General features: G+C 39.5%; 1 protein-coding gene across 3 annotated transcripts; it reads right to left on the reverse strand.

Annotated features, from left to right (window-relative positions):
* Positions 1 to 435: 435 nt before the first annotated feature.
* CNR1 (cannabinoid receptor 1) lies at positions 436 to 24686 on the reverse strand. 3 transcript variants are annotated; one of them, XM_043542648.1, is made up of 2 exons: positions 23934 to 24686; positions 436 to 5389 (listed from the first exon to the last, which is right to left on the reverse strand). In XM_043542648.1, exon 2 carries the CDS (start codon positions 5324 to 5326, stop codon positions 3905 to 3907), a length of 1422 nt encoding a protein of 473 aa, XP_043398583.1. In that variant the 5' UTR covers positions 5327 to 5389; positions 23934 to 24686; the 3' UTR covers positions 436 to 3904. The 3 variants fall into 3 exon arrangements, with proteins under 3 accessions (XP_043398583.1, XP_037750380.1, XP_043398584.1); XM_037894452.2 differs by having other exon boundaries at positions 24151 to 24685; XM_043542649.1 differs by lacking the exon at positions 23934 to 24686 and adding an exon at positions 22063 to 22225.
* Between the last annotated feature and the right edge of the window lie 2704 nt (positions 24687 to 27390).

A 27390-nucleotide genomic window follows, 5' to 3' on the forward strand; every position in this document is an offset into this window, starting at 1 on the left:
CTTTCTCTTTGAATAAATAACAGTTTAATTACATTATAGAAATAAAATATGGCATGGTAGTAATACATTGGAAATATTACAGAAATACTATTCTGCTATAGGTAGTTAAATGGTCGAAGCTACTGTTAATGACAATCTTACCAGTACTTGTGTACAAAGTATCATACAGGTTGCTAACAGAAAGATATTGCAGCAGTTGCAAGGATGTTACCAGCTCAAACAAACATCTAACAATACAATATTCTTCTAAGAGGAAGTAATAATGTTAGATTTACAGACAATAAAGAATTATGTTCTCCATTTTGAAACACTGGAAATAAAAGCTCTGGTAATCCAATTTCTCTATGGCATATTGTCACAAAGAAAGACTTTCCTTTCTCTATGACATTGCATCCCAAGAGGCCCTGTAAATAGTTTATTCAAAGGTAGCTTTTCAGATGTCACAGCAACTTCAATCCTATCCTAAAATTACAGACTTTTTAGGCCACTGCTTGTACAGATGACTTTTTTATTGTTACTTATTTACATACATTCAGCCCAATAACAGCAGGTAAAATGTTCTGTTTATCTTACAATAGGCATCTTAACATTTTCATCAGAAGGCCAGTGCAAGAAAACTTTGACAGTGATTGCACAGCATCGAGGAGATATGATATTATACAAATATACAATTAGATCGTTGAGAATCTAACTTTGCACATGATATGGATGGTCTCTTTTATAGATATACAACACTTAAAGTTGATAAATACACCGAACTGTAACTACAGAGTTATTCATTTTATGAGAGTGGGGGCGGTTGTGGAATACTATTTGTTTAGTTGTGCCATCACCAAAGGAAGGTGGGCAACTGCAAAATAGGACTACCTTAGGCAGAAGTTTAAGTACAGCAAATCTAGGAACAGGAACTGATTTTCTAATTAAATAATAATTAGTTAGTTTTGTAGGGACTTTTTTGCCACCTAAGTTGAGAAATGATGTTAAGATGAAATATAATCCACAAACCTTTTAAAAAACTCATATGTAAATGAAGATCTTGATATATGAATATTTCACAGGATGTGATTTCTTATATCAATAAGCACCAAGTTTAGTGCCAAGACAGCCCCATTGTCCCATGATTTATCACATAAAATTTAGAACTTGAATCCACAACAACACAAATTTATAAAATTTTCATTGAATTCACAAGAAGACAGTTTCAAAAAAATGGCTCTTAAAATACCTTTTCATTTGACATTGTGTTCTTTCCTCCCAGACTGCTGCATGAAAAACAATGTATTTGTGGAAAGGAAAGAAAGCTCTTTCATTGTTAGATTTCACCAGAAGTAGAGCAATACTCTGAGAAACCTCATCCTTTAGTCATCCCATGGGCCTACTCTTACAAGGTACAGTGGACCTCCTCGCAGGGTTCTAGGCACCCTGCTCTCCCACCCAGGTAAGGATGAATGGCAGGAACTCAGTATCTGTCAGGAATTACTCAGAACCTTGCAGGACGGGGCTCTTACAAAGTGCCATGCTATGACCAGTCTTTAGGAAATAGGCCTGAATCTTCACAGCTTTGTACCTTGTGGAGTCATTTACACCAGTGCACAGTAGCCGTAAAATGCAACTTCTCTGATTTGGACTCAGATACCACAGATGTAAATGACTAAACATGGAGCTACATCCTTAGTTCCAGTCAAGTTCTGCTCAGCACAGTACTCTAGATAGGGTTGGGAGCAAAGATGGCTATATGACACTCCCTTGCTCCCCCCACAATCCTGGGGCTGTCTGGTGTTTGGTGCTACTGGCTGCTCTGACTTGTGAGCAGCTACCACAGTGCCCAAGAGGTCATTCTGGCAGCCACAGATCATCAGTGATCCAGCCATGCTTCCTTTCCTAAGCTACTCCCCATAGAGCATGAAGAGGTGGTGTAGAGTTGGCTACACAAGCCCTATGCCACTGAGGGATTCCCCTGTCTTGGGGAAATCCTTGGGTAGCTAGTTGGCTAGCTTGGCTTTGTGGCGGCTTTAGCATAAAACAGGTGGAGCAGGGGACAGAATATGACCTAATGTACCAGGCAGTGGAGAATAAGGCTCAATGGCTCTTATTCAGAATGAGATTTAGAGAATATCCATGTCAAGAAGGCGATTTAATTACTAAAAAATATCCAAGGTTTTAAAAATTTCCATTATAAAATGGAATTGCACCTTTGGATCTAAAAACTCTCTTTGCCTTAATTATGATGGTTTCAGGTTGATACCCTGTTTTTACAGTGAGACACACCTGATTTCAAGCAAATAGATTTAATACTCAAGGACTTTTTTTGAAAAAAAAAAAAAAAAGTCTTATCTCCAACATTCAATTTTTTTAACACTGTAAATACTGATTTTCTGTTGTCTATTTTTGTTCATGGCATATTTTGCCTCTTACCCTTTCCTCCTGATTGTTTTTTGCCTTGTTCTCAAGTAAAACTAAAAAGGTTATTTTCTCTAATACATGGATAAGTCTCTCAGTATGGATCAACGAGTATGTTCTGAATCTTACAATTAGTAAGTTCATCACTGATCAGCTGGAAGAACTCAATTTTAGGAACAGAATTCATGTGCAAAGAGTGCAACAAGAAACAGTTTACATTTGGGCACAGTTTCCTATCTTAGTAATACTATTGTGACCCACATTTACTTAGTATATGTACACACATGTGTGCGCACACACAAACACAGATATTTATTTATATACACGCTCAAACATAAAAAATGTCTAATTTCGACAATACTTGCTCCTTGTTTAGTGAAGACTGGAGTTTGGCATCTCAGGCTTTAAATCTGTTTAATCCTGGGATATAGGAACGCAGCACAGTTCCAGTATATATCAACTGCACAGTAATAACATTATACACTGAATCTGACACATGCTGTTTTCAGAGGTCCAGTGCTAGCAGTTGCCAATTAAAGAAGCCAGTATCCAGTACCTTTTCTTTTTAGTGTTCATATTTACATAATGCCCACCAGAAAGGCATAGTCCGTAAGACAATAAATGTCCTTATGTATAAACGCAGTGGTATTTAAAAGTCTGAACCAGTGCATTCCTTTCTGTGCAGTGCTAGTCTATATTCCCTTGTTGCTGTTATTCTTCTACACAGATGAAAGTTAAAATTAATGGGGATTTCAAATGTCAAATAATTTTAGTTGAAGAAATACAATGCCTTTCCTCTAAATCCACAGAAGCCGACTAAACATGTAAAATTTCCAAAATAGCTCATAGGAGTGCTTCAAATACAGAAGATATTTTCAGTGGGGTTTACATAACACATATTTCACATTATTTCCACACAACTTTACGTTATCACTTGGTTTAGTTAGACAAATATCAGTAACAAGTAATAAAACAGTATACATTGCACAGGACACAATACATTTTACAGAACCTCTAAAACTCAGTACTGCCGCTTTTGGAAAGAAATGAAAACTTCTATGACTTATAGACATTTAATACATTTCACAATGGAATGAACATTATGATTACAAGGCTTTTTCTTATTTGATGACATGGCTTTAGGATGTTTTAGTTTTCAGTTAGGTTTCACAAGTTTTCAGATTCCCCTCCACTCCACCCCCAGTAACTTCTGAAGGAATTGTTGCTAGTTTGACATTTTCTGTACGTTCTGCCAGAGTTTTATATTTTATTATTCAATGAGCACTTTCTTTAATTGAAAACTTTTATTTTTTTTAAAGTAGTTTGAATCCCTAATTGTTAAACTTGGAGGATTGGCCAATGGCAATGATTCTTAAAACAATCATTGTATAGCTTATTATGACAAACTTAAATGTTACAGGTGAGGGAACAAAAGCTTTAAGTCATGTATTTTTTATTAGTTTAAAACAAACTTCTATTCTTACAACGTTGAGAGGGCTTTGATTTACAATGCCTCTGCAGTTGTGTCTGTGGAGACAGACATGGTCACTTTGGCGATCTTAACTGTGCTCTTAATACAGCTTTCAGCTGCCCTGTGAACATTACCTGCATTGTTAGCATGTTTGTGCTGGCAGTCAGACTCCATACTGTTATCAAGAGGCTGCGTAGTCCCTTCACAGGGTGGAAACATGCTCCGGAAAGCATGTCTCAAGTCCTTGCTTCTTAGAGCATAGATGATGGGATTCACTGTTGAATTCATCAAACAGAGCATGCTACAGAATGCAAAGACAGTCTTGATGAGCTTGTTCATTTTCCCAAAGACATCATACACCATAATTGCAAGTAGAGGACCCCAGCATATGATTAAAACCACCAGAATAAGGACCAAGGTTTTGGCTAACCTGATGTCCATACGAGTTTGATCAGGTCTAGTAATATGTACTTTACCATCCTCTGTGGTATGAATTATTATGCTTTTTTGAGTGCCACGCTGAATCATTCTAACCGCATGACTATGAGCCTTCCACAATATGTACATATAGGCATACACAATAAACAGCAGAAGTACAGTGGTGACCCCAATCCAGAACATTAGATAGGTCTCATCAATGAGAGGGAAGATGTCTGAACAAACAGAATTGAGTTTTTTGCAGTTCCAGCCAAGCAGAGGAAGAACAGCTATTACGATAGCTATGGTCCACATCACACAGAATGCTACGACAGCTTTTGGTCTGGTAACAATTCTTTTGTAAGCTAGTGGCCTGTGTATAGATATGTACCTGTCTATTGCAGTAAGGAAAAGGCTGCCTACTGAGGCAGTGAATGAGGCTGTAACTCCACCCAATTTGAACAGAAACACATTAGGACTGTCTTTCCGATGGAAAACATGGAAATCAACAAAACTGTAGACGAAAATTACACTGCCCAGGAGGTCAGCCACTGCCAAGCTGCCAATGAAATGGTAGGAGGGCCTGCACCGGAGGCTTCGAGAGTGCAGGATAACACACAGCACTAGAAGGTTCTCCAGAACGGTGAAGGTGCCCAGGGTAAGGGACAGCACTGCAATGGCCAGCTGCTGGGTGGGGTTTAGAATCATAAAGCACTCCATATCCATGAAGTTCTCCCCACATTGTAGATTCTCATCATTATCCTTGAAAGTGGATAGGGACTTGTTGTAAAAATCTGTAATATTGATCTGATCCGATGGAATGATACTTAATAGGGGATCATCTCCTGCAGTCATTTTTTCTTGGAAAGGATCACCCCTGAAGGAAGATAAGGGGAATTTCTGTGGGTAGTATCCTAGTTTGGAGGCCATGTCACCTTTAATATCTTCGTACTGGATATCGTTGGAACCCATGTAAAGAAGATCTGTTGTAATTGTTCGGAAAGTTGTGTCTGCGAGGCCATCTAGGATCGACTTCATAACCCCAGTCTTGTATTAGGTAGGATTCAAAGAGACTTGGGAAAAAATACATGTGAGGAAATCCTGGGAAGGGGGAAAAACATCAAACAATTAAGATAAACGGGGAGATAAAGTTTACAAACAACTTAACTCAGTCATGTCAAATAACATTTCATCTTTCCTTGTACTGAACTACAGGTCTAGCCTTTGTCACCTGCTATGTAGTCAGAAGAGTTGATCAATTATTTAGAAGCAAAACATCTGAAACGCATTATACATCTACACATGAGAAAGAAGCTGAAAAATGGGGAAAGATATTCTCTAGAAAATAGTTTTAATTTTTCATCAAAATTTTCTGAGCAGCTCCACCAGAAAGATATTACCTCTAGAATTGAACTGAGATGTCTGATTTCAAAGAACCTTGTGGAACAACATTTTCTGACTTTTTCCATTTAGAAACAATTGCCAGTGCAGAGATCATTTTAAATTGAACTATCATTGTCTTACTTTACTATTGAGGATGTTGTAAATCTAACTGCAAGGAAAGAACACTGAAGGAGCCGATCAACAAAGATTGATATACAAATGCAGATTTCACTGTTCACCCTGTCCGTATTCCTGTGTGTGTGTCTAGCTCTGTGTTGCAGTAATCTGAGCTACATATTGAAGGCCTAGTGCCAGGATACTGGATATATAATAATTATTGAAAATTAATTATTAAATTGTTTTATTTATATACACACGCATACATACATACGCATTTGGAGGATAATGAGTGTCATTATTCTGTTAATTACTTCTAGCAGAAGTAATAGCAGAAAACAAGGGAAAAGTGATGGTATTCTACATAAGCTGTGCCCACAATCCCAGAATGTTTCTGATAAAATTAACAGTAGTTAAATAGTCAATATTGACATTTTACAGTAATTTCAATCAATAAACTTCAGAGTTAACACCCCATAGAGATGAATAGGGGCAGTTCATTTTTGCCCTAAAGCTACCAAGCCTGATTCTCATTTGCACCAAGGCCTCTTTACACTACACTACTATCTACCTTAAAGCCCCTTTTTATTGCCAGAGTGGTGTAAAAGGGTCAGAGTGCAAGTGAGAAGCAGACCCATTGTTTCTGTTTATATTAAGCCTTAATCAGACATTCATAAGGTTATATCAGCAACTATAAGTGCCAAAAAATTAATTTTTTTGTTTTGTTTGTGTTAAAATGGAAGCTTAAACTCTGGAGAAACTGATGGGGTCACCAGCAAATTACTGGTATTGCATACAACCACACACTGACTTCACCTGATCAGTTGGTATAGCTGGCTATAAATGTTAGACAGCATACAAGGGTTAGTTGGCAAAATCCAGAGAAATTGACTGCCTCAGTCCTTGAAGTAAAGAGGGGAGTTCCACAATTATAAGAAAATACATCTGCTCAATATTACTGAATATAAAAAAAATATGTAGTAAAAAGTATGTTTCCTCTCTCATGACAATAGAAACATTTCAAAATGGAGGCTATCATTGGTATTTCCAGAAAAAAGCAGAGATCATCTGTCTAGCTAGATATTTATACTGCAGTTATGCTTTGGTATCTGAGCACCTAGGCTCTTGTCCAAAATCCACTGATGTCAATCGGAGGCTTTCCCACTGACTTCAATGCGTTTTGGATAAAGCTCCTAGACAGCTAGTGTTAAAGGTAGAATATAAAGCTACACCTCAAGAGGACAGTGCAACATCAATGTTGTAAAATGGTGAAAAAGTATATGTAATAACCGGAGAGTCTAATACGTAACAAAATGGCTGTGTGAGTTTTGATATCATGTATAGGGTTCATAACTGCGCAAAGCAAAATCTTCATTGTAAAACAGACAGTCTTAAAATGGATTAGGTAATTTAATTCTTAAGGTCTGAATGGTGATGAAAGACAACTTTCCTGAAGAACATATTGAAAATAAATTATAATAATCTTACATTTAATGCTCCTTTCATCCAGAAGGTACTTTATAAATGTTTATAGTGGATTGTATTGATTGTTTTAGGAGGGAAAGCCGTGTTAGTCTGTATCAGCAAAAACAACAAGGAATCCTTGTGGCACCTTAGAGGCTAACAAATTTATTTGCGCATAAGCTTCATCAGATGCATGGAGTGAAAAATACAGGAGGCAGGTATATATATGTTACAGCACATGAAAAGATCGGAGTTGCCTTACCAAGTGGAGACATCAGTGCTAACACCTTCTTGTCAACTATTGGGAATGAGCGACATCCACCCTCGTTAGCACTACAAAAAGTAATTTTCCCTCTGTTGATATTCACCCCTTCTTGTCAACTGTTGGGAATAGACCACTTCCACCTTGATTGAATTGGCCTCGTTAGCACTGACCCCCAACATGGTAAGGCAACTCCCATCTTTTCACATACTGTAACAAATACCTGCGTACTGTATTTTTTACTTCATGCATCTGGTGGAGTGGGTTTTAGCCCATGAAAGCTTATGCCCAAATAAATGTGTTAGTCTCTAATGTGCCATAAGGATTCCTCGTTGTTTTTATAGATTGTATATATTATAACAATGATTTTGCTGTCAACTGATTTGTAACCAACTCTCGGGTGAACTGGGCAACTTTCTAACAGAACACAGCTTATAACAGTATGTAAAAAACACTTTATTAATTTCAAACTATTAAAAAATCAATTAACTCTATACACATATAAAGATGATGGTAGTATTTAAATATTCAATTGTCTTAGAATTTACTTCTGCCATAGGAAAGACAGCTGTTTTAATCATTAAAGCTATAACTCAATGTCAAGAAGATTGTATTTGAGTCAAGACTGCAAATTGTTATGCAACTGAGTACATCTACGAGAAAGACAAATTACTCGGAAGGAGATAGTTTCTGCTAGAGTCACCTTAAGTATATATTGCCTCATAATAAAGTACAAGCCCTGGTTCAAATCCTACCTTTGTTTAAAATACAAAAGAAAAACATGAATTTGTGTCAAGTATCAGAGGGGTAGCCGTGTTAGTCTGGATCAGTAAAAGTGGTAAAGAGTCCTGTTGCACCTTATAGACGTATTAGAGCATAAACTTTCAAGGATGAATACCCACTTCGTCGGATGCATGTAGTAGAAATGAATTTGTGTGTTTGCATTTAAGGTTTTAGAAGGAGTATGTTACAGTACCACTATGTATGCAGACACTAAGCTAATAAGATGGTTAATGGGATCACGAGAGGCAAATCCTATTCTGCATTTCAGTGATGTTTTTCTGTATTTCTACATTTAGATTATTATAGTGATTTGCACCTTATTGCCTTTGCATAGAGTTTTCTTTGAGAGTTCATTAGTAATACAGTTTAGGCTTTTGGGGATACAGCTGACATTAATTTTGTTATTGTTTGCTGCTGGGAATATCATAATTGGAAATCTCTGGCAGTATGTGTGCATGCACCTATTAAAGTAGCAGTTGATTTTTATTAAAGTTGCAGTAAAACAGCCATTCAAGTGACACTGAACTGTATTTTATTGGGGTTTAGCTTATTTTTAATATACGTAATATGTTGTCTCTGTATAAACTATAGCATGGATATATATATAATCAATTAGCAAACTTCCTCACTTCCAGCTAGTGAAAACAGAAGTCAGAGTTTATGGCTGCAGAGTTAGCAGATGACTGTGGTCCAGATCCTCAGCTGGTATAAACCAGCGTAGCTCCTCTAAAATCAAAGGAGCTACATTGATTTATATTGGCTGAGAATCTGGTCCTATATTCTCAAAGGCAGGCCCTCATTCATGGGGTCACTTGCTTGGTAAGATGCATATGTCAGTATTCTGAGATGTCAGCTCTCAAATGTTCCATCTAGAAACAGTTCAGTACTATTACTCTACAAATGGAGAGATTGGTGGCATGTGTGGAAGTGCCAATGGCAGCTGGATATCTTAGGGGACTGAAATGAACTATGTAGCCATCCTCTTCTAAGAGGATTTAAATTGGTTTAAATCCAGCCTAGATCAATAGTGACCATCTGATAACAGAAATAAATGGGTGAGCTCCACTGCCATTTCGTAATGGACAAGAGTCCACATCATGAAAATCACCAGCACACTTCTCCCCTTGTTGGCAGCTTCAATAGTGTCCAAAATCTTTCATCCCAGGAGTGGTCCCTCCAGGACAGCGTGGAGACATATTAATGCAGCAGTGTGGGACCTTGCATTTCTACTGCCTGTGCTGTCTGTACCTGTTCTGAGACTAAAGGACTTCCATCTCCAAAGCGCTTAGTCTGGCACCTGAAATGAGCTCTCTAGGCTTGCTTTTAAAAATGGCTTTAAAAGAATGAAAAAATTGATTAAAGGTGAATTAGAGGCACTGCTGGTGCCAACCCTAAAAGTTTTAGTGCAATTACATAACTACATGAATTAGTTCACAGTAAGTAGTGAATTCTAACTACAGACAAAAGTTAATAGATTAAAATCTCCAGCTAAAGTACAAGGTAAATAATCTTCCCTTTTACCTTAACCTCCTTGCCAACAAAAACAAACAAACAAAATAAACGCACACTACTTTAGCCCATATCACTTCTTCCACATAAGAAGTTTTCCACAAGCCTGTGGCATTGTGACTTCCACTACCACAGAAAATGTACAAAGTGTCATCCATTAACTAGACTAGTTTTTAAGGACACAATTGGCCATCTTGTCTGTCAATGACATTACTTGGTTTGACTTTGGTTTATCAATTCTCCTTCCAGTTTGCATTATTAGGGCTTGATTCTGCGAGGTGCTGACCACCCACACCTTCTACTAAGAGTTGTGGGCACTTGGCACTTTGTAGGAGTGAACCCTTAAACAGCTGAATTAATTAAAGCCTACGGGGCAAATTCTGCCTCTGCTCCCCATTGCACAGTCACATAAAGCCTCTTAAGGGTTACATAGATGTTACTAGAATCCAGAAGCTGTATGCAGTAGTGACCATGAAAAGGCTGTGTAAATACATGGTTGGATTACAGGAGGATCAACTCTCTCCTAAACCTTGTGTAGGTTCCCCATGCAAAGCTCATTTACTCAGGGGAAAAGAATACTACACTAATATGAACAACAATTCTCTATTCTTTTTGCAGTAGGCAGGTTATTACAATTATTGCCATCATCTATAAAAGCTGAATTTTTCTTCAAGGCAGAATGATTGACAAAGCAATTTTAATAATCTATAAAAATAAATAGTAAAATTCTTCCTAAAAAAGGTAAAATGATGGTGCTGCTGAAAACTGCAGATATGCTGAGAACAAGAAGTCAAAACAAACAATACTAAAATAATACAATGAAAATAATAATCATGATTCACGAATTTTCATTTTGTAAAATATTTGGATTTCCATTTTACACAGTTCTTCTATGAGATTTACAGATCATTAAGAATTGGTCAAAAGGCAGCTTGTATAGTTGAAATGTATTTTTTTAAAATGCATTGAAATATGTATATAAAATCATATATGTGGATTGTAATCCTCTCCCAAAATCTTCATACGTTGCTCACCATCTTAGGTTGTAAGCTCTTTGGGTCAGGAATTGTATCCCATGCGTTTGTACAATGCCAAGCCGAATGGGACTACAAACTTGACTGGTCCCATGGACCCTAGCCCAGTAGAAATAATAGTAATAACAACAATAATAATAATTTACCATCATGCCTGGGTAATCAAAAATGTTAGAGAAATAGTAGATGATAGCCTAAATGAATTAGAACAGGTGTATACAATTAAAATTTAGTTTAATAATTGCATTATTATAAATGGTGGTGAACAGTACAACTGCCGAGACCAGAACTAGGTTTCCAAGCCTTAAAAAGAAAACACAGAATACAAGAAGTGAGACTGAGTCTCACTGAAGTGATGCAAAGAGCTTGTTGCAAAAGAATGTGAAAATGTTTGTTACATCTTGAATACTGTTTATTTAACATTTTAGGATTTAAATAACATTTCAAGTGTACAGACACTAGCTACTCAGGAAAACTCCCATTGAATTCAGTGGAAATTTTGCCTGTGTGAGGACTTCAGAGGGAAGATCATTAAGATCATTAAAGAGAATAGTAAGTGCTCTCAACAAATAAGGTAGTTTCTAGCTATGGTGGGCCAAAGATCAGGACTGGCATAAGCAAGTGTGATGTTTATGAAGTCACTGGACTAAATTCAGTTTTTATATAATTTAGTGATGCAAGTTTTATGTTGGGTGTAAACTAGTCAGAAACCAGTGGTAAGTGATTATTATTTGTTTGTTTTACTATTGTAGTGCTCAGAGGCCCCAACAGGATCAGGGTCTTATTGTTTTGGGTGCTGTACCCTGGCCCAAAGAGTTTACAATCTAAATTAAGAGAAGACACAACATGTTGGCATCGCAAACAAGCAGAGGGAGTGGGTGAGGGAGGATGAGGGTAACAGTGATGGGAAGGTATGGTTACAGAGACTGGCTATGTGCATAACCTTTTTGAAAAAACAAAACAAAACAAAACCCCACCTTGCAGGCCTCCTTTAGCTATATAATAAGACTCTAGAAACGTCACTCTGAAGCCTAGAATGTCTGTAGAGGCAGTGTGAAGCAATGGAAACAGCTCCAACCATGGCTGAGACATTTTTGTTCAGAATATCACCAGGGTCAACCATCACAGGGATTCGTGGTCTGCTACCATCCATTTTTAAGTTCTCAGCCATTTTGACTTTACGAATTACACCCAGGCGACAGCAAGGCAGGTATCTATGCCACACCAAGAAACCTAGGCCATTGTAATATCAGAGGTAACGCAACCCATCACTACCCTTATTCCAGTGCCAATTTGCATGCAATAATTTCATTGGTTGTATGAGGCAGATGGTGGATTACTTGGCCCAACAATCACAGTTCTTCAAAATCACACACACAACACCACAAACAATAACCACAGGTACACATAGCCCCTCACAGCAGCAAACACCCCTCATTTGCCACCTGCACAAATCAACACACATATTCCAGAACTGACACCAGACTGTGCCACTCGGAAGCCTAGAATGTCTGTTGCGTCAGTGTCAGGTGATGGAAACAGCAGGCTAAGAGCTCTTTTTGTTTAGAAATATTACTAAGGGTTCAGTCGTCATTGGCCCTGTGAGAACGAGACGGAATGTTGGAGTCCAAAGGTTCCGTGGTGGTTGGAATGTGACAGTTGATCAGAGAAGGTGGGAATAAGGGCTACCCGAGGTAACAAAGAGATGGTCATGCCGCCAGTGCAGCTCTGTGCACAGGCTGGAGAACAAGTACAAACAGCAACATGATTCACTAAAACACAGTGCATGGAAACAAGAACCCTCAGTTTCGGCTCTTTTACCGATGGCTTTATGAATTACACCCATGTGACAGGACAGGCCTTCAGCTGCTAGTATATATATATATATATTAAAAAAATGGCACAAGCTCAAAATTTTAAAATCTTTCACGGGTCATTATTAAGCATTTAAAAAAAAACAAACCAGTTTTGGGAGACAATAAAGCAACTGCCAGGACAGGGGAGGGTTCAGATTAAGAGCAGCAGTTGGAGAAGATTGATCTGGATTCAGGATAAACTCAGTTAAGGTGGGACCAACTCAGAATAGATTTGGCAATGAATAGCAGTTTGATATAGTTTTTCATAATTAAATTCTGCAAACTAATTTCAACTAATGTACACTTAATGATAGTAGCTGTGCCCATTCAGAGCCCAACTGCAGTCAACAGGGATTCACATGGATGCAAAGATCCACCTACACAGAGCCCATTCCAGGATCGGAGCCTAAACATGCACCAACATACATAACGAAACATCTATTGCCCGGGCTCACAGCAAAATTTTCAAATGCTCATAACTTTTAAAAATCAACCTCCAGGGACTTTTTCCAACCCAGGAAAAGCCTCCATGTCTATGCCTATGCCAGCTTTCAAACTTCAGCCATTTTAGCGTTAGCCCTGTCCAAAAAAAATATGGTTAGATTTTAACTGGTTGCATATTCCTTCTCCACTCTCACTAAACTCCAGAACAACTGAAGGGAGATTGCTTACATTTTCTAGGGGAAAAAATCTTGTTTGGGCAGTGATGAAACATGGACATTTTCAGCCAAAAAGGTGGATGTTTTGGAAGGGTTATGACCAAGTGAATACATGAGTTTATACTGGAAACTGTTCTGCAATCAGTGTAAGGGGTACATGCTCTAATCTCACTGTTTTGGATACTCTCTTTCATGCAGACTCTAGTGCAAAAAGCTTTGCAGAGTTAACAGATTGACCAAGTGGGAATAAAAAGTGAAACCAGAGGAAGAGGGAAATAACAGGGAAGAAAAACATAGGTTCTCTTCTGAGATTTGAAAATTGGTGGATGGTTGATTGTGAGGGGCAGGCAGAAACACCGGATGGCTCTACCTGACAACAGGAGCTGCCCAGGAAAAGGCTCACATACTCACATACCTGTAGCTTTAAGATTCATACAGTCATAGAAAAGTAGGGCTGGAAGGGACCTCGAGCAGTCATCCAGTTCAGCCCCTGTGCTCTGAGGCAGGACCAAGTAAACCTAAACCATCCCTAACCTGCTCTTAAAACCTCCAATGACAGAGATTCCAAAACCTCCCTTGGAAGCCTATTCCAGAACATAACTGTCATTATAGTTAGAAAGTTTTCCCTAATATCTAACCTAAATCTTCCGTGCTGCAGATTAAGCCAATTACTTTTTGTCCTACCTTCAGTGGACATGGTGAACAAGTGATCATGGTCCTCTTTATAACAGCCCTTAACATATTTGAAGACTTGTTATCAGGTCCCCTGGCAGCCATCGTTTCTCAAGATTAAACATGCTCAGTTTTTTTAACCATTCCACAGGTCAGGTTTTCTAAACCCTTTATCATTTTAATTGCTCTCCTTTAGATTCTCCCCAATTTGTCCACATCTTTTGTGAAGTGTAGTGCTCAGAACTGGACATGGTGCTACAACTGAAGCCTCACCAATGCCACGCAGACCGGGACAATTACTTCCCATGTCTTACATACGGTACTCCTATTAACATTGTATTAGTCTTTTTCACAACTACATCACATATTCAAATTTGTGATCCACTATAACCCTCAGATCCTTTTTATCAGTACTTCTACCTATCAGTTATTTTCCATTTTGTATTTGATTGTTCATTCCTAAGTGTAGTACTTTGTACTTGTCTTTATTGAATTTAATTCTGTTAATTTTAGAAAAGTTCTCATATATATCAAGGTCATTTTGAATTTGAATCCTGTCCTCCAAAGTGCTTGCAACCCCTCCCAGCTTAGTGTCATCTATAAATTTTATAAGTACATTCACTATCCACTTCATTATTCAAGTCATTAAATGAAAATATTGAATGGTACCAGACTCAGGAGAGACCCCTGCGGCACTTCACTAGATACATCATCACAGTTTGACATTGAACCATTGATAACTACTCTTTGAATGCAATCTTTCAACCAGTTATACGCCTACCTTACAATAATTTAATATAGACCACATTTCCCTAGTTTGCTTATGAGAATGCAATTTGGGACTGTGTCAAAAGCCATATTAACTTTTTTAGAGAAGACTGACATAAAATAGCATTATACACCTCAGCATTCTTGATGTCATCCATTATTAGTTCTCTTTTCCTACTAAGTAATCTTGTGTCCATCTCTTGCTCCTCTATAGAACCTCTTCTTATTGCCTTGTGTGTCTCTTGCTAGGTGTAATTCGTTTTGTGCCTTAGCCTTTCTGATTTTGTTTCTACATACTTGAGCTATTCTTTTGTACTTATCCTTAGCTATCTGTCCATGCTTCCACTTTTTGTAGGATTCCCTTCTGATTTTCAAGTCAGTTAAATGCTCCTGATGGAGCCATAGTAGTCTCTTACTATTTTTCCTGTCTCTCCTTTGCATCAGGATAGTTGTGCCTATAATACTGTCTTTTTGAGAAACAGACAGCTCTCCTGAACATTTTTCTCTTAGATTTTTCTTCTCATGGGATCTTACCTGCCAGTTCTCTGAGTTTGTTAAAGTCTGCTTTTTTGAAGTCCACTGTCCTTAATCTGCTGCTTTCACTCCTTCATTTCCGTAGAATCATGAAATCTATCATTTCATGATCACGTACAACCAAATGGCCTTCTACCTTTACATTTACAACCAATTCCTCCGTTAGTCAGAATCAAGTCTAAAATGGTTGTCCCCCTTCTTCTGCCTTCTGAAACAAGAAGCTGTCCCCCAATACATTCCAATAATTTAATTGACATTTTGTGTTTTGCTGTATTACTTCATATGTCTGGGTAGTTAATGCCCCATTACTACCAGGTCTTCTATTTTGGATATTTCTGGTGTTTGTTCCAGAAATGCCTCATCCATCTCCTCCTCCTGATTTGGTGGTCTATAGTAGACTCCTACCATGGTGTTGCCCCTGTTTTTTCTCCTTTTATCTTCTCCCAGAGGCTTTCAACTGGTCTGCAATACCTCCTCCCTTTTTTTCCTGTCTTTTCTGAACAAGCTATACACTTCTATACCAATATTCCAGTCATGAGATTTATTGCACAAAGTCATATTTAGCTTATGTACTATTACTTCTAGTTTTTCCTATTTATTCCCCACACTCCTTGCATTGTCGATTGTGTGAAGGCTGAGAAGAAGCTAGTGCTAGGTGAAAAGGGGGGCAGAGAGGCCTTTTCTCTTCCTGTTTCCTATGAGTTAATCTGGAAGGTTTTAAAGACAAGGAGGGGGGTTTTGAACTATAACCTAACAATTAATACAAAGCCATCTGAGCTGTTCCAGGATAGCCTGATGATGCTTCTTTGTGAATGTGAGAAATTGGGCAGCAGCATTCTGTATAGATGCTGGAGACCAGAGAGCTAGTACTTGGGGAAGCCATCAAGAACAACATTTCAATAAAAGGTGAATATTACTAAGTTCTAGTTGTATGATGCCAACAGTGTGCTAGACATTTTGATTAAGGATTTCAGTAGAGGTGGAGTTGAGTCAGTAGTATGCATAGGAAATATTGCAGAGGCGCTGATAAGCAGATTTACAGACACAGGAGATGTGGGAGGAGAAGGAGAGTTCAGAAAAAAGAATGATGCCAAGGTTGCGGACAGTGGAGGCAAGTGGGAGATCTGGGTCAATAGGGAAGATATAACTCTATTTAGAGATGTTCCCCTTTCCCAAAAGAAGCACTTCTGTCTTTGAGACATTTAGCTGAAGAAAGCTGAGAAGTCAAAAACACCCTTTACCTACTGAAGGCAGAGAAAGTAGAAAGAACACTCATTGAAGGTGTTGAAGAGAGCTGGTCAACATTTTTTGACTTTTTGATGTTTCAACAAAAATTTCTCAGAAGATTTTTGCTGTTTTTTTACCAAACTTGGCTGGTCAAAAAATTTCAGAAATTCAAAATTTCAGCAACCAAAAAATGATGAAAAGGTATTTTTTTCTTGCATTTTTCAACTAGCTATAATACTGAAAGATGCAACTGCTATGTACAGTTGAGTGCCATTTGATGTAAAAGCTATAGGTAGGGACAAGATGACCAAGAGGGAGAAAGTAGACAAAAAAGAGCTGAGCTTAGCACTGAATTATGTGGGACAGCACAGAGAACGGCTTGGCACAGAAAGGGATGATCATCAAGTACAGAGAGAAAGAGCAGGTTGATTCGAAGGTGCAGAGCCACGAAGAGGGAACCAGAGACTACTGGATAACATTGGAAGTGATCCATGAAAGGATGGAATGGTCCATAATGTGAAGTTAAGGAAAAACAATCAGAGAGGAAAAACCTTAATTAACAGAAAGGAAGAAATAATTAACTACTCAGAAGAGGGCTGTTTCCATGTCATAGCAAAATTCAGAATAAAAAAAGGTCATGGATACTGTTGTGGTAGAAAGGATTGAAGGGAGGGGGGAAAATGTTCTGTACTTTGCTGAGAAAGTGATGGTTAGAGACAGAATGGTAGGAAGAAGTCAAGCTCTAGAGAGATTTTAAGAAACTGGGGCAGATCCTGTGACTCTCTTTTTTTTCTGTCTGAAAAGAATGATACATAAATAAATAATACTGAAGTAGACAGCAGCAGATTTTAAGTAACGTGCCAGATGCAAAGTAAATATTGACAGCGGTGGTTATGTAGGAACAACTATAGAAGGACGTGTGTAACTGGGGAATGGTGGGGAGCAAAAGAACACGTGGTTTCTTAACAGATTATTGCTAAGTGGGAAGGGAACAGAAAAGTGGAAGAGAAGAGGAGAAGGCATTAGTGGAGAGGAGCAGGATGGAGGGGAGATTAGCACAAATGCTGGTTCTTAGATTTAAAGAAGGAAAATATTCTTTGTAGCTGGCCAGAGAAAAGCTGGGTGGGTAAAGAAGAAAAGTAATGGCGTGGAAGCATGAGAAGATTACCAATGCCTTTTGAATTGAAAGAGAATATGGATTACACTTCGGATGCACTGTAAGGTGAGGGGTATGATAGGATTTCCAGACTTTATAGTGGATATGGAACTAGAGCACACATCATTGTTTTTAAGGCACTGGCTTGTGCATTTGAAGGTCTATTTCTGATCTGTATTCAGACAGTGCAGGAAGAAATGAAGAATTCTGATGGTGCCAAGTTGCTTATGGGCAATGAACAGGACAGGACTGTAAGTATTGACACAAGGCACTGGGGTGGGGGAAGGTCAGCAAAGAATGGATCAGATGAGCAGTTCAGGCTGCAGACTCTAGTGAAATCAAAGTGTTTGAGAAAATGGAAGCACTGGGCTGAGAAGAAAGAGAAGGGTCTCAAATGTAACTACAGAATGATCAGTGCAGGGGATACAATAAACAGAATATGGAAAGGAAAGGGGTATACTGGTGAAAACAAAAGGTCAGTGCAAAGAGGGTCAAAAGGGTACCCACCATGCAATATTAATCTACTTTAGTTCTCAGGAGTCCACTTCTCTTGGAAATTATTGTTAGACCATCATATAGTGCAATGCTCAGAATTTACGATAGCAAGGTTTTTAGTTAATTTGATGTCTCACTCCAGAACTCTTTGTAAGATGTACTTCAGTTAAAAAATGGAAAACATTCTTTGGATTTTAGACCTCTATCAACTTTTATCAAATTTAAATAAGATCAGATAACTCTTCATAGTTGCATTCAGATTATAATATTCTCCTATACTGCCCTTATATACACAAGCAACTTGTGAAATTATTTGCCAGAATATTAAACCACTACACCAGATTGCTTGGCAATGGTGCATGTCTTTGAAATATGCAGATGCTTTTCTTAACAGAGAGAAGAATTATAGTAGATTCTGATCTCCCTTATATCAGAACAAAAAGCAAAAATACATCCAACCAGTATAATATTTCATTTGCAGAAATAAATTTTTAAAAAGATAAAATTCATTTCTCAGTTTGAAAGTTTAAAATATAATATCAAATCTCACTGGAGAAACGCAAAGTCTTAAAAGTGTCGCAATGGTGTTTAGCATCAATAAACCCAAATTCCTGGTGCTAAATGTTAGCAGACAAGTTAAAGAATAAGAAGCGTATGTATAATACATGGCAGAGCTACTATATGTGAAATATCTGTTGCACATCGTTTTAATATATCCCGTACACAGCCTTTGTGGGGGGAAAAGCAAAAATCTAAAGTCAGTGTATCCACTGAGATGCTGTCAATGTATTTATTTAAAACCTCCAAACCCATTTTACATAATTTTCCAAGCACAGATGCAGTCTGCACTGTTAGAGAGACAGAGTTGGCTAAAAATAAAGATTCCTGATTATAGCAGGCACATTCAGATATTCACAAAGAGAAAGAAAAAACAAAAACAAACAAACAAACAAAAATGTTGAAAGGGTTTCCTAAAATGCAGGTGTGAAAATTACACCAGCTGGATCTGAAATAGATTTCATAGTATTCCCTAATCAACTGCTTCTGCTCATCACTTTTTAGTGGGTAAACATGATTTTCTCAGAAAGAATAAATACACGATTGCCAGAGATAAGGCTTATACTGGATCAGGCAAAATCTAATAATATTTAGCCCCAATCTGCACAATTAGGACAAAACCTTAAATCTATATGTCTAGTTATGGTAACAGCTCAACATAAACCTAAATAAACTGTATTGTATTAAGTAGTATAGTTGAGAGTAAATAGGGGTAAATGGAGTAGTAATTCAATAGTGAATTAGTTATTTTATCTGCAATATGAATTTGGCTAATTTGATCAGAAAAGCCTACAACTGGAGAAGGATTGGGCCCAATGGTTGGATATTCATAAAGCCCTTGCATAATACACAAACATGAGCAAATGTTGTCCAACCTCATGTTGCTAATTGAACTATTTTTACGTGCACCAAAGGCAACTTCAGAAGTTCTTTCAACAAGAAACTGATTTATAAGTAATTATAACCATTCCATAGACAACTCCAACCTGGCTTCTGCAATCAGTTACAAACACATACATTTCCAATAAGATAGGTTCTGGGTGGAAGTCCTTATCTCAACAATAGTAATTCTATGTGCACCTTTTACATCAGTACAGTGCCAGTCTACGAATAGAACAGAAGTAAGGAACAATATGAACAAGATAGAGGGTTCAACCCTACTAAATCCTAACATGTTTTAACTTTATATTAATAATAGAATGCCATTGCTGCCTATTCTGGCACATTTGCAAGATTGCGTTTGAGTACAAGGGCCTGGCATGCATTTCTACTATCGATAGGAAAACAAGAGCAGCCTTGTTATGATTAAAAGGGTCTATTTCCCTCAGACTTCTGTCTTCTGTGTCCATCTGCACAGCTGCTTTGAACTTGGCCAAACACCAGTTTTAGGGTCACTTGCAAGTACACATTTTAAATCAGCAGCAAACTGCACAAATTCTCTGGCACAGAAAGCAAAATATCCAAGTTTTCACTCAGATGATTGATAAATGATTTTGTATGACATTCATCATTTCAGATAGTCTGAACTATTTGGGGAGCTGCAGCAAAACATCTCTATAGACATGTACTGCTTCATGAGGAGAATCAGATAAAGCCAATATAATCATGCACAAAGAAATGAAAAGAAATCACTGTGGACAAAAATGAATTCTGCAGATACATAGAAACCTCTGACTGAATTGCCAAAGAAAGGTCACAAAGTTTGTATTTAAAAAAATATGTTAATCTCTTTCTAAATATAGAAAACTAAACCAAACTTTTTCTATAAGAAATTAGTGAAATGAGTGGCAGTGAGTAGATGAAAGAGACCTGTAGAGTCAGGAATGAAGAGAAATGTGTAAAATTCTCTGGTAGTATTAAGTGAATATAAAGATTGGTCTGGGTTTCCACTTGCTTTTTAATGTTATCACAAAGCTCTATTCAATAAGAGGAGAAAGCAACCAAGTACTCAATCTCTAGAATATAAACCTTTCAGCACTGAAATTTTCAGTTCTATTATAGCTTGCAAGCATTTTTCATCAAGTCTATATTATAGTCAAAAGGATAAAAGAAGGAAATAATTTAAATAAACAAAACTATTTCATGCTTAAAATTTCAATAGCCAAATTAGAAAATTGTGAACACTGAAACAGAAAGACAGACTTACATTGGTTGAGACATGCCATCCTTTTAGTAAAGCATGAAAGCGCTTAATGGTGTCCTTTATGCAATTGAGCCAACATAATTAACTAAAGAACAACGGCTAAGATCAAAGGCTTCAACCAGCTTACTCTCTTACTACTAAAATCCTGATTCCGTAGCATGATGTAAAGTATTTTTAATTTAATGTTTCTGAGATATTGTTACTGGTTAGTTGATGAGATAAATGCATAGAAAATAATCTCTCTTTACCTAGCCAACTCCCCTCCTCCCCCCGCCCCGCAAGTAATCCCTGCTACAATCCCCAGAAATATGTTTATTGTTTTTGTCAATTCCATTTTAAAATGTTTTTATTCAAATTGTTCTGCCTTTTATTCCAAAGAATAATAATGAGGTACCTGTATTTGGTGGTGGCTACAAAACTAATTTCAGCCTGAAGCAAATAAAAAATTTAACATTCATCTTTTTAAGTTATTTAAAAGGTGTTTCATGCATTTCTTTTACAGTTAATTTAATTAAGTCTTTCTGTTTAATAAATACCTCCAACACAATCAGTGAGCCTTTTTCTTTCTGGAGAAGAAAGGGGAAAACCTATGGCAAGCAGTTATTAAGTGTAATCTGAAAAGAATAATTAACTGCTCTCAACTAATTGTTATCATTTTAACAGTTTGAGTACTCTAACATTATTAAATACCAAAAACAACACTCTGGTCCTGCACCTAAGTTTGCTAGATGGGAATATTAGTATCACTACTACAGAGAGAACAACATGTTCCTTTAGGAAATGGTGAACAATAAAACTGAAAACAAGGGATACAAATAAAAAGGCTAAAAATCCACCACCCTACCTTTAAGACTTAAAAAAAAAAAAAAACTCTCGACAAACAATTATATCTTAAAGCATAAAAATACCAAAAAGAAGAATTTTTCAGCTCTAGTTCACTATCATACATTTCCTTAACTTTTCTGAAATATACTACCTATGATCAAAGCTGCATAACATGTACATGTAATCTTCTTTCATACAGGAAGTAACACTCATCGTAATTTTAGGAAAATGGGAAAAGCTATAGATTTTGTCTTCTAACACTATTTTACTGATCTTAAACCAAAGTATCCCAGTGAAACCTTTTCTCCTATCAAAGACTTAATACATACCTCATCCAGGGGTGTCCTCAATGCAGATTAGCTGATATTTTGGAAACAAAATAATGTCCATTTACAACAAAACCCAGTTGGCTACTTGTAACTGTAAATCTGAAAGTTTATTATGATACATGCAAGAAGTTTAAAAACACCTGACTGGTTGGGTTTTTTTTTTTTCAGTTCTTAGGTTTAAAAAACCAACAATACTGAATATTCAAATGAGATTCAATGCTCAAGGTTTAGTGACATCCTCGCTGAACGTCTTTGCATACACAATTACAAGTTGACTTTTATTTCAGTTAAAATGTCAATAGCAGAGGGTTATCTTTTTTGGGGGGGAGGTGGAGGGAGAAGTATAGAAAAAAATCAATAAGAATGTTATCCACTGTAAATTATCAATGAGTTAGGATTAGAGAAGAAATCCTCAATGTCAGCTAACATCCTATGGGAACCTAAGAGGTTGATTTCTCTGAGAGCTTCAGAATCACAGAAGAATAGACTTATATTAACCATAAAACCACAAGTCCTTAGCATCTACAGGGCTCTTTCTTGTCAGGAGCTGGATTTGTCCTTTCTATTCAATACACATCTATTAATGGAAGTAATGAAACAGACAAAATTTTCCATCCAGTAAATGTTGTTCTATAACAAACTGTCCTTACCAATCTTAGGTTCGACTGCTGAGATAGTGTGAAAAACAGAAAAATAAAGACAGCCAGCCATGAGGAAATTACTGAGCATCATTCAAAACAGACAAAAGACCATAATTAATATACATATGTAAAGAAAATAAACTACAATACTCAAAAGACTTTTGGTAGCCTTTTAACAAGCATGTAGCTTTCAGTAACATACTCATTTTACCAGCATGCTATTCATGTATGTACACACAGTAAAACAAGCAGTACATACATACAGAACACACAAATTGACAGTGTTACCATTTAAACCTCAAATTCATGAAAATACACTAAAAGTAATTAAATGTCATAGTTTTGGCACGCAGGGAGGACTGTCTCTAATAATTATTTAATTAAATGGCAATTTACTGGGACAGTCTCCTGCATTTTAATATTCCTGTTTTGTTCAAGGAACATAATTTGTTCAGCTAATAAGGGGCATTACTACTATAATTTACAAGCTACTGCAAATAAAGTTTATCAGTTTAACAGGTATTTGTTTAAGAGGGTTCTAATGCATTCCTCTACATTTAATGAGAAGAAAATTTTTTCAACAGAATATGTGCGTGTGTGTGTGTGTGTCCCTTTGTAATATGATTGTAAGGTCCTTGGGACATGGACTGCACCTTCCCCTCTATTCTGTACAGCACCAAGAATGTGCTTAACAAATAATCCATAGTATATTATTATACAGATGATTACATGCATTACTTAAGTGTGTTAGTAGGGGGTATACCCAGAAAGAGAGAGAGAGAGCGGGTCAGTAAGCTATTTGTGATAGATACACACATACACACACACAAAGAGGGTCCGTAAGCTATTTGTGATAAAAACACACAGAGAAAGGGTCAGCAAGCTATTTGTGATAGACACACAAACACACACAGAGGCTTATGCTCAAATAAATTTGTTAGTCTCTAAGGTGCCACAAGTCCTCCTTTTCTTTTTGTGAATACAGACTAAGACGGTTTCTACTCTGAAACCTATTTGTGATAGACACACACACGCACAGAGGGTCAGCAACCTATTTGTGACAGACACACACGCACTGAGGGTCAGCAACCTATTTGTGACAGACACACACACAGAGGGTCAGCAACCTATTTGTGACAGACACACACACACACAGAGGGTCAGGAAGCTATTTGTGACAGACACACACGCACACAGAGGGTCAAGAAGCTATTTGTAAGAGACAGATACCTGAGCCCTAGAATACTCGAGGAACTGAGCAGAGACATGGGGAGGAAAGCAGCCCCTTGACCAGCACAGCAAGGAAGTTGATCTGGCATTGACACTAGTGTAGTAGCCGGTGTCTCTCACCCCCTAGTGAGATGCGCTTCCAGGGCTGCCCCCTCAGACACACACTCGGGAGGGGACGGCTCGTTCCGTGCTGAGCGCCCCTCCCGCTCTTCCTTACCCTTCACATCGGCTCCTGCTCCGGGGCGCTGCTCCTTCTCGCCCGCCTCGTGCTCTTGCCAAGCGGCGCGGCGGCTCCTCGGCGGGACTGAGACGCGCTCCCGCGCTCACTACAGCTCCCCCCCAGCAGGGAGCACGCGGGCCGCCCCGCCCCGCCCCGGCCGGGCCCGGGGCGCCGGGGAGAGGAGAGGAGAGGCGAGGAGGCGGTGCTGGGAGCTGGGGAAGGACAGCAGGCAGGCTCAGGCAGCGCGCGGGATGCTGCTCTCCATGTGCTGCTCCTGCCCCTGGCTGGGAGGAAGCCGCCCCCACTCCTCCTCTGCGGCTGCAGCTGCTGCGCGCCCGGCCCCGGCTGAGTGTGTGTGTCCGCGCCTCTCCTCCCAGCCTGGCTCCTCGCACCCCCCCTCTTTCTCTCGGGTCCCATTTATGAAGCTCCGTCCCCATCACGTGCTAATGTGCCTTTGTCCTGGCCCTGGCAGCGGCAGAGACACGGCAACAGTAACTAGCGGGGAAGGGGGCAAAGCGCAGCAGCAAACTTCATTCACACGCCTGGGGAGGGAGGGATGCTCGCCGCCCTGGGAGGAGCGGGGCTGGAGTGGGCGCTGCTCTGTGCATTGGGGTGCTGGAGGAAAGAGGGTGACCCGGGGGTGCTCCGTGCATGGGGGTGCTGGAGGAAAGATGGGGCTGTTCTGTGCATGAGGGTGCAGGGGAGGAGGGGGAACGACGTCTGTTCTGTGCATTGGGGTGCTGGGGAAGAGGAGGAACGGGGTCTGTTCTGTGCATTGGGGTGCTGGGAGAGGAGGGGGAACGAGCTCTGTTCTCTGCATTGGGGTGCTGGGAGAGGAGGGGGAACGAGCTCTGTTCTCTGCATTGGGGTGTTGGGGGAAGAGGGGGAACGGGGTCTGTTCTGTGCATTGGGGTGCTGGGGGAAGAGGGGGAACGGAGTCTGTTCTGTGCATTGAGGTGCTGGGAGAGGAGGGGGAACGAAGTCTGTTCTGTGCATTGGGGTGTTGGGGGAGGAGGGGGAATGGGGGCTGCTCTGTGCATTGGGGTGCAGGGGGGGAGGGGAAACGGGGTCTGCTCTGTGCATTGGGGTGCTGGGGGAGGAGGGCGAACGGGATCTGTTCTGTGCATTGGGGTGCTGGGGTAGGCGGGGCGGCTCTGTGCACTGAGATGCTGGGTGGGCAAGGGGGAACTTGCGCTGCTCTGGGTCTGAGAGCCTTAGATGGGGGAGATGATTAAGATCTCCGTTTCCAAGCACAACCTTGTCCCCACTTCTCCTCTCCTGAAGGGACCGTGTCCTGGGCAAGACTCCCTCCCTGCCTTCTGCTCCTTTCCAGCAACCTAGCAACGTCTCCCCTCGCCTAGCCAGCCCCTGCCTTTGCACACAGCCTTCCCCATTCATCCCGTTATGGGCTTTAAATTATTAATTATTATTATCATCATCGTCTTGCTGTTGTCTTCTGCGGAGTGACAGCAGCTGGGGAGGGACAGAAGGGCATGGTCGGGACCCACTGCCGGGCGGGAGGGTTTTCGGGTGGGGGGGGGAACGACACCTTTCCCAACCCCCAGGGAGCAGCAGATCCCTCCTTCCCCACAGAGGAAGGGGGAAGTGTTGCCCTGCAATGTTGCTGCTGCCCTTTCTGCCCCCGGGGGCGGGGGGCACTGCCGGCCCCCAGTGTAATTCACACAAGGCACGTGCTCACCGGCGGGCCACATCTCCGCAAGCTGTTCTCGCTTGGTCCGGGACGGCGCCCGGCGAAGCCAGGTCACCCAGCCCTCCTCCGCCTCCTGTTATGTGACTGCAAAACCCACCGAGGAAGCTTCCCGCCGGGGGCAGGCTGCTGTACCAGCGGGGGGAATTTAGGGGGCATGCTAATTAGCTGGTTACAATAACAGCAGCCCTCTGCTTGCTTCCCATATGCACAGATCAAGCCTTGATTGGGCTTTACATTTATCATGGTTACGGCTTAAAACGCATGCACACACGAGGCTGATGAGCAAGGGCTGAAGGATTTTTTTTTTTTAAACTGTGTCTCTTGGACTGCACTCGTTCAACAACCATGGCCCCAAACCTATCTGCACATCAAGACTGCAGCCTCTCCTTGTCCATTGGGAAGGCATTTGTCACGGTAGTATCTAGGCTCCCAAACTCTGGTCTATTGTATATGACACCCCACTACCCCCAAGATTATTGCTGTAGGTCAGGGATTGCACCTTCTATGTTTGCATAGCAACCAGCACAATAAATAATAAATTACAGTAATAAAATAATACTGTCAGATACAATGAAGGGAATCCCTGATCCCTGGGCGCTGAAATGTCAGCCAGGACGCAAACATAGGAGGCAAGCCTGAAAAGTTGGAATTTATTTTAAATTCAACTCACTGAAAAACAAATCGCCCCCGCCCCCCAGTCCCTATCTCTATAGTATTTAAAAGATATGATTGTCCCCACACGTATTAATAAAAATAATATAATGTACATAGTATCTTAAAATATCAACTGGTCAATCCAAAGAACACACCTGTGAAGAAGGTATTATTCTCCCCATTTTACAGATAGAGAAACAGAGGCAGAGAGGATAACACATGAATCTCCAAAAGTGACTAGAGATTTGCGGGAATCTAAGTTTTTGGCTGCTAAACTTGACACACTTCAAAGTGGCCTGATTTTCAGAAAGTGCTGAGTATCTGCTTTCCGAAAACCAACCCTTTTTAACGTGCCTCAAGTTGGGCACTCTGAGGTTCTCCAAATCATTAGTCACTTTTGAAAATGTGGGTCTGTCCAAGACCACAGAGCAAGCCAGTGTCAGAATCAGAACCAGGATTAGCATTCAAGACTTTCTGGCTCCCAGTCCCATACAAAGCCTGCTAAACCATGACTTACTGCATCTATTTCTTGTCCACAGGGCTATTTCTGATTATAATAATTAAATTCACAAGAAAGAGGCATAGAATTTTAAAAGTAGCGTCGTTACTCTTAGAGGAAAAAAGAGGAGGGAGAGCTAACTCATTTGTGCCCAACAAGCGTTTCTGAGGAAAGACAGTCTATTTGCTTATTCTTAAATGCTGGTGTGCGGAAAGGAAACTTGTTTAACACCACAGTAAATCAGAGCAGGTTTTTCTGTGGCTTTACTTTTCAGAAAGTACTAACTTGTCTTTCTAAGGGAATTTAACATTTTTATTTGATTCCTTTTCTAAGAGATGTTTGTGGTTTAGGGTTTTAATTTAAACTGGTTGGG

This window comes from Chelonia mydas, chromosome 3, assembly GCF_015237465.2.
Source record: "Chelonia mydas isolate rCheMyd1 chromosome 3, rCheMyd1.pri.v2, whole genome shotgun sequence".
NCBI classification, from domain to species: domain Eukaryota; kingdom Metazoa; phylum Chordata; order Testudines; family Cheloniidae; genus Chelonia; species Chelonia mydas.